General features: G+C 34.8%; 1 protein-coding gene across 2 annotated transcripts in view; it reads left to right on the forward strand.

The window, feature by feature from the left end:
• Window positions 1-9,020, forward strand: part of SLC24A2 (solute carrier family 24 member 2) — a 292,133-nt gene that overhangs the window by 182,850 nt on the left and 100,263 nt on the right. Inside the window, exon 5 of one of the 2 annotated variants that reach the window (XM_031969129.1) lies at window positions 3,381-3,431. The exons of the other annotated variant lie outside the window; for it this stretch is intronic. Within the exon in view, the coding sequence (XP_031824989.1) occupies window positions 3,381-3,431 (51 nt within the window). The remainder of the gene's footprint in view (window positions 1-3,380; window positions 3,432-9,020) is intronic. 2 annotated transcript variants of the gene reach the window in all.

A 9,020-nucleotide genomic window follows, 5' to 3' on the forward strand; every position in this document is an offset into this window, starting at 1 on the left:
CACATGGAATGGGTAGGCATTAATCTTTTGTAATCTGCATTATTGGTAGGGATTCCAAATTGAGAAGAACACAGATCCATCTGAGCATTTGAGAGAAAAATGGGAAAAGCAAGGCAGAAAAATGAGTGGATTGATAACAGTTATGGTCTTACTGGTTTTAATCATGGATATTGTACAACATATATCATTATGAAATAGGAATTATATATTTTGGAAGTTGTTTTCATTATCGAAGAACTCAAACCTTATCATGTAACACCCTACAATATTCTATTAGATTTATCAATTCCTTTTTGTTGAAATGAAATTTAGTTTCATCATAGAGCACCTGTGTCCTCAGTAATGTAGTTCTAGCAAAATCCAATACTGATCAGGTAATATAGAAACTCAAAAAGAGTGAATAGTCACTCTCTAAACCTTATCTTTGCCATTGCATTAAAATAACTTTATGTGACACATTTTTGCAAATGAAACAATGATAAGTTATTTGTTATTCAATCATTTTAAACATGTCCCACTTTTCCTTGTCAAAGGTCCTGGAATGATTTGTCATTTCTTTTTCCAGCTGATTTTACAGATGGGGAAACTGAGGCAAACAGGTTTAAGTGGCTTGCCCAGCACAGTGAGTAAGTGAAGCCAGATTTTAATTCAGATCATCTTGACTTTAAACCCAGAACTCTATACACTGTACCATCTAGCAGCTGGTGATAAATGACAAATATGTACAATCCATCATATTCTTATTCTTCTACACAAATTTACAAAGTGTTTCATTTATACATTTATGAGTATCTAAAACTCCAGTGGCTTCCTTAGAAGCTTTCTAAGTTAATAGGCTATTGGAGAGTATTGAAGAAGCAAGACTATTTCATGAGACTGCTTTTAAAAAAAAGTTTCCTAGAAGTAGATTTTTATAAGGAGAAATGCATATGCAAGTGCATATATATACAGAGAAGAGAGAGAGAGAGAGAGAGAGGTGAATATAAACATAATGGACATTGCATATATACTTTATATAGACATACATGTGCACCACTGTACAAGTGCTTGCACACACATAAATGTATATAAATTATGTATTTACAACATAAATATTGTATACAAGCAAAAATGTGTTTGTGTACATATATACAAACTGTATCTCTATAGGTCCACAAAATTTGTGTGCATAACTTTATATGTATACATATAGATACGTGTGTATATATATACATATGCATATATAAAGTATATATATGCATATATAGAGATATATGAATATATATCCAGATATGTACAGTGTATGTATGTGTGTATGTATACATACATTATATATGTATATTTTATATATATGTATATATATAATATATATATATATGCAGTACTGACCATGTCACATCTCTACTATATAAACTTAAGGGCTTCCTAGGTGGTTCAGTAGATAGGTGGCCAAGCCAAGAGTCAGGAGGACCTGAGTTCAAATTCAGACTCAGACACTTACTAGCTAAATGACTCTGGGCAAGTCACTTAACCCTCTGCCTCAGATTCCTCATCTATAAAATGACCTAGAGAAGGAAATGGCAAATGACTTCAATATCTTTGCCAAGAAAATTCCAAATACTTCTGACAAACAACTTAGCAACAACAACAACAACAAAAATCAAATATAAACTCTGTTGTTCATCTTTAAACCCCTTCACAACCTGGCCCCACATTATCTTTCCAGTCTCATGTATTATCCCTCTGCCATACTCTGAGAGGCAGCCAACTCTCCTCTTTGTTCTCCATGTGTGTAATGTATTTCCTCTTCACCTATGTCTCCTAGAATTCTACTTTTCCTTTGAAGTATAATTCAAGCACTTTTCTACTAGAAGTTTTTCCAAACTTCCCCAATTACTAATGCCCTCCTTCCCAAATTAGATAATTTTTAGTTACTTTGCATTTATTTGCCTCCCTTTTCTTTATATTTACCCATATGTCATTATATATGTAAACATATGAGCATATATACGTGTTACTGTATTTATTCCCCTCCCTTTAGAATATAAGACCCTTGCAAGAAAGAATTGTTTCAGTCTTGGACTTCTGTTTCCCTGGTGTCTGATACATAATAGGTATTTAATAAATGCTTCTTGGTTACATATGTGTATATACACATATACATATACATAACCAGATCCCAGCTTACTATAAGTCTTTCAACTTAAGTCTTCCTTTTTTCTCAGAAAGAAAGGATCGAATGTTGTGTCTTAGAATCTAGATTGGAAAACAAATATACGACTTTTTGTTCTTTCCCATAACCAGCTTCTACCACTTCCACTTACCAATGTATATAAAGAACTTCCCAGCCTATGGCTTCAATTGTAACCTGAGAGACAGTGAGCCATGGTGAAAAGTGCTGGATTTGAAGTCAGTGTACCTTCCTGGTTCTACTATACAATAGTTGTACAGTTTGGGGCAAGTCTCTTAATGCCTTTGGGTCTTAAATTCCTTCTCTGTGGTATGAGGAGGTTACACTTTGATCACTAAACTCCTTCCTGTTCTAAGGAACTTTGCATAATCACCAAAAGAAAAGGAGATGCTTCTTATGTTCCTTCCCTTTTATGTAACAGTAATGAGTGACTGTCATGTCTAATTGTTACTGCTGTTTTACTTCCTATTCTGAATCTGTTTCAGACTTCCCAGGGAATTGTGCTTCTCTCTTGTGTCCAGAACACACTGTGTATTTAATAGCTTCTCACAACACTTTACACATGTTTCATTTGTCTGTCTCTAATGCTATACAAGCTTACTCTAACAAGATGAAAAAGAAAAGGAAACTCATTTTGAATTAAGAAATGTGTTGTTTTCCTATATAATCATCCTTAATCTCAGGAAGAAGATAAATCATAGTCTTTTGGTGAGCTCATGTGACTGTTATTTGGTGTCGGGGAGCCTAGCTTGTTCATTAGGTATTTTGCCCAATTTCTCCACTTTAGACATGCCCAGACACTGTCCTTACACAAACATCTTTCTTTGGTGTCACCTCTAGAAAAAGTGACAGATCAGTTTTGTTATAAATTTGTCTTTGAAAATTGTCCTCACCTGTGTATCAGATATCGGAAGGACTTTGTCTTGGTGTGTAATCTGTGACAGACATAAAGACCAAGGTATTTCCTGACTTTCTTTTCCCAAAAAATTGTCTATTATTTTTTAACCTGTGGGATCCTGTCTTTTAAGTGATTTCTGGAAACAGGCAATGAAAGCTGTCTGTTATGTAACTCCTGTTTGCTTATCCCTATAGAGTTAAAATTGCTGAATTTGACAGTATAACAATGAACCTGATTAAGAACATGTAAAAACAAGTTTCTTGAATTACTGCTCAGTTCCTTATCTCTGTGTCTTTTGCTATGATATTGTAGAGCTTGGATCATATGGAAAACTAAAATATTATGACACAATGACTGAGGAAGGTAAGAATAATTTTAGAATTGTTTGCTCTGGCTTTTTTTTTTTCATTTTGGAGTGTCTGCTGCTCATCCATCTGTTTGTTATTTTGATTTTCTCCTTGCATGACTTCAGTGCCATCGTGTAATATACTATGAACCTCTATCTGCATTTTTGTCTTGTTTTTGCCATTGTGTTTCTTTGGAAGTAGAGGCATGCGGTACCATGGGTGACCATTTTATTTCATCTAAACAACCTAAGTCAAAGATGCCCAGAGAAATGTTACATGTGTTTAATATTAACATGGGTACATAATTTTTTGTTCCACTTGCCCTCAACCTCAGATGGCACTAAAAATATCCATTCATGCACAAACATACTCTTTTGGCGTAGCCACTGAGGAGAGGAATATATAATATATGTGTGCTTTGTGTATGCAGTGGGAGGAAGTCAACTCAGAGAAAAGTTTGCATGTCAAGCTCCTTGCCAGACACTTCAGCAGGTAGAGATATATTTTTTTAATTTGCTATTGTCATCGTCATTTAGTTTTTATTTACCACAGATGGGCCAGGCACTAATCCAGAGCACTACATGGGGTACAGCATCAGTTTCTTAAAATACATTCGATTGCTTCAATTGATTCGGAGTTTGAGATTCCTTATAACTTCAACCCCTTCTCTAAATAAAATAAATAAATAAATAAAAAATTTTTAAAAAGGACATATTTGTAATTTTGAAGAATGGTGGGGTGTTTTCCTAATGTTTATAAATTATATTAAAAGAAATCAAATATGGTCTAGATAGGAAATCAGCAAACCATTTAAATGACAATAAAAGAAAAAAATAGGAAGAAATGTGATGCTAATCTGCTTTGTTCCTGGTGTCCCTGATTGCTGTGGTTTTTCAAGAGACCTCCCAACTATTTTGCATGCAGAACTTATATTTTATACTAGTTGGGAAGAAGAAGCATATTTGCTATCTTCTAATGTCTGTCCTTCTAGCTTTCCACATCATGTTGGTGTGGCCACATTTACACCTCCTCAGTCCTTTCCTTGGTTTTGCCCTTATGCAATTTAGAACATTTCTAAAGCAACAATCTGCCATTAGGATACACACCTAGATAAAACCCCAGTTAAAGCATCTCGCTACCAAAGTATCCAATAAATATATTGCTCTATGTTGGGAAGTTTGAGCTGAAAATCCCTTTAGAACCAAATAAATATCTTACAAATGGGAAAAAGGAAAAAAAAGAGTTTGGTACAAAGCAAAATATTTAGAATTGAAGAAACTTGGGTTTTAGCCCAACTTCTAATACCAGTATAACTTAGTAACTTTAGGTCACATCCCAGAGGTCTCACTTTTACCCAAACAATGAAAGGATCAATGAGATGACTCCTGTACAATTCCTTCCATTTCCAATATTCTATGAGCCAGGAAAGAGGAGGAATAGATATTTAAAAAGAAAGATTCTCTACCTGATCTTTTTTTTCTTGCTTTCTTTTTAGACATTTGGGTCCTCCTTATATGGTGGCTCCCAAGAAAGGCTCCCCTTTGTGGGATAGTCTCTCTCTCTCTCTCTCTCTCACTCATCCTGCTTTATCTTTCTCTTTTCTTAACTAACCTTCTACCATCTGTTATGAACTTGGAAATGCAAATTCTCTCATCATAGTCCTTAGTTATTTTCATCCCCTTCATCCTCTCCTTTCCTTCCGTCTTTGTAAACATTAACAACTCCAGCATTAGATTCAGCCAATCTTCTGCTGGCTTTCTTCACTACATAGACTAACAAAAATAAAGAAGGAAATAAAGTCTATAAATTTAGTTCAAGGATAGAAGGTAACTGGAAGAAAGTAATATATTTCTTGCAATAGGAAGAAAAACAAATTAAGACATATAGAGTGAACCAGAGCTAATCTTCAACAAAATAATGTAGTTACATCCCCTTTAACACATTCCCTCTAATGTTGTTTCTTATAATAGTCTTCTCTTAAAGGTCTGATATATTCACTCCCAGTATGTCCCCGTTTACCACTAAGGTGTTAGATGCTATATAGATTGAAGTACTAATACTTTTAAACCTTTTAATGGGCAATTCTAAAAAAGATCAAAAAGCCTTCAAAAGCCAAAGAAAATCATTCCACATAGGTAGCTAACTGAACCAGAACGATGTGATATGATTCATTGTAACAAGAACAGAGCATGATTATAAAGCTCAGAATTACCATTATTGAACCCAGCTTGATCTTTCTACTGATTCTTGAATTTCAGACTAATATTGTGCATTCATAGATTGTCATTCCTTTCTCTGCTCAAAAATCTTCCATGGTTTCCCATTACTTACCCATCAATCAAAGCATTTACTAAGCACCTGCTATATTCCAGGCACTGGGCATTTATCAAACATCTACTATGTGCCATGCACGATGGTAAATCTGGGAATATAAAGACAGTTCCTACTCTCGTAGTCTAGTGGAAGAAACAACATGAAAACAACAATGTTCAACAAGATATATACAGGACAAATTAGATGTAACAGAGGGAAGACATTGGCATTAAGAAGGATTAGAAACATTATCATAGAAGATGGAGTTTTAGCTAAACTTGAAGGAAACCAGGGAAAGCAAAAGCAGAGGTGGAGAGAAAGGGATATTCCAAGACTGGAAAACAGCCAGTCAAGAAGCCCAAAGTCTGGGAGATGGGATGTCATATTTGAAAAGAAGTAGAGTAGACGGTGTCACTAGATCACAGAATATGGAGGTTGGAGGGAGTTAAGAAAACTGGAAAGGTAGGGAGAGATTATATTATGAAGGGCTTTGCATACCAAACAGACAAATTTCTATTTTATCCTGGAGGTGATAAGGAGACATTGAGTGAATAGGAATGGGAAGTGGAAGGACAAGCTAGTCAGTTCCATACTTTAGGGATATTAACTTGACAGCTGAGAAGCAGGTATACTGGAGTAGGGAAGGACAGGAGTCAGAGAAACCAATCAACAGATTACAAATATAGTTCTTGCCCTTTTTTATGGTGTATAAGACCCTCCTCCGGCTAACAGAACCTTATTTTTCCATGTTCTAAAAAAATAATATATGAGCAATTTATAATAAGTTTCAGGATTATTTTCCCCATACATGGAAAAGCAAAAATTCCATATAGCCTTTTTCTTTCCTTTTGACACTAAATTAGCATGTATTCCCTTGTTCTTCTCCTGGGATGCATTATAGGTACAGCATAGTGTGACAGGAAGAACACCACGTTTGAAGTCAGAAAACTCTATCAACTCCCAACAATTTCAAGCTAGAAATTTATAGCTATGTGTACCTTGCAATTTCCCAACAATGATTCTTTTCAGCAGCAAAGGAGTGAACCCTAAAACTAACTGCTTTCTTTTCTACAGGTGCCAATTTAAATTCCAAGGATGTATGCCGGAACAGAATCTTTTAAATAACCAATGTAAACAAGATTTGGGGACAGAGAGAGATCTAAAGTGATTTCATCACAAAATGAATTAGCCTTTCCTAATTATCCCCTAATTTATCTGTTTTGTACATCTGGATCAGGTTGTCTTAAAGCAGGGCATATCTCTAACTAATGTCTGCACACAATTTTTAAATTAAATGACAAGGCTGCTACTACCATGCAAACTCTACAATTTCCCACCCAGCATGCCCCTTCCTAACTCAAAGACAATTGGTATCATTCCAAAAGTCTGTAGATTCAGCAAGGTAACTTTCCAATTTCCAATTATCAGAGCAGTGCCCTGATGTGCACAGAGAAGATTTCCAACATTGCACTAGGTTTCATTCGTTTATAATTTAGCTTGTTCAGTACAATTCGCCATACCTATATGCCATATGCCAGCGGATTTTTCTCTTCTGTTAACCTTAACAGATGTCCACTTAACAACCAACTGCAAGTATAACTCAATCGTTTTCATCAAATCAACTCATCACTAACCATATACTACTGCATTACAAATGGAGTCTTCCAACAGGCTCTCTATGGGGCTGAATCTGAAGGAGATAGTAAATTGCAAGTATATCTGGATGTTTAACTAGACTATAGGCATAGTGGATAGAGAGAGAGTTGACTTCAAAGTTAAGAACTCCTACTTAAAAGACATATAGGCAGGAGCCAACTAGGTGGTACAGGGCACCATCCCTGAAGTTGGAAGAACCTGAGTTCAAATCTGACCTCAGACACTTAATACTTCTTAGCTGTGTGACCCTGGGCAAGTCACTAAACCCCAATTGCCTTAGCAAAAAAGGAAGGAAGGAAGGAAGGAAGGAAGGAAGGAAGGAAGGAAGGAAGGAAGGAAGACTCACTTTGCCTATACAGAAGCTGCTAAGTTTAGAGCAGGTTGCAAAAGATTGGGACTTTTTTTCAGAAGTCTTGGAACTGAAAATGTAAAATTACCAATATTAATCAAATTGGAGCACTATCATTATAAATTACTTAAATATTTCTTTGTACAAATCTTTTTTCTTAAAGGTAGGGGGTGGGGGAGTATAGGGAAGAGAAGAAATTGGAAATCTAATCTAACAAGAGGCTGATATTTTTAATTAAGCTCAGTATTCTCACTGATGAAGTTCTGGTTAAATCTGAATTTAATTGAACCCTGCCCTCAGTTACATTTAATTGAGGAGTCTAAACTTGCATTGAAATAATAATACACAATTGGTGATTGTTTTTGTCTTAAAAAATACAGGAACTAGACTGGTGTCAAAAATTTTAATTATATATATAAAGAGAGAGGGAGAGGGAGAGAGAGAGAGGATGCTATATAGTCTAATGCTGACAACAGAAAACCTTACCCTATTAACATATTAAGTTAACCTGGAAAACCCCAAGAAAAACCATTTGCTTATAATAAGAAGCTTGGACCAGATAACCTTGAAATGTCCTTCCAACTTTAAATCCTATGAGTTTGATTCTATTAGCATATCATAAAAGATGTCCAATAAGGACAGTTTGTTTTAATAAATAGAGTATGGTCAAGAAGTCAAATGAGAGGGACTTGAGTCCTAATTCTTATGTTTCCTAGCAATGGGACAATGGGTAAGTCACTTAACCTTTGACTTAAGTTTTCTCATCCATAAAATGAGGAAAATAAAGCTTCTATTCCTTATCTCACAGGATTATGTTATGAAGGTCAAATGAAATAATTTACATAAAGCATTTTGTTAACCTTAAAGTCTGTATAAATGTAAGTTATGGTTAATTCAATTAAATTCAGCAAATATTTATTTGAAATATTGTCATATGCATTATGCCAGACTGTGGGGATGCAAAGAGAAGAAAAAAAAAAAAAGAATCCCTGCCTACAATTTTACTTTCACTTTGAGAACAAAAACATGGGCAGATAAGTGATAGTATCAGGAACTCCAGAGTAAAAATTCTACCTCAAATATTAATTGTTTGAGCCTTGACAAGTCACTTCAACTCTGCCTATTTCCTTCATCTGTAAAATGGAGATAATATACTACCTACCTTACCTGTTGTCAAAATAAAATGAAATATTTATAAAGCATTTTGCAAAATTTAAGATTCTATATAAATGTGAGGTATTTGTTATTCTTATTATTTACACAAATAAACATGCGTAATTGAGAAAG

Source organism: Sarcophilus harrisii, chromosome 1, assembly GCF_902635505.1.
Source record: "Sarcophilus harrisii chromosome 1, mSarHar1.11, whole genome shotgun sequence".
NCBI classification, from domain to species: domain Eukaryota; kingdom Metazoa; phylum Chordata; class Mammalia; order Dasyuromorphia; family Dasyuridae; genus Sarcophilus; species Sarcophilus harrisii.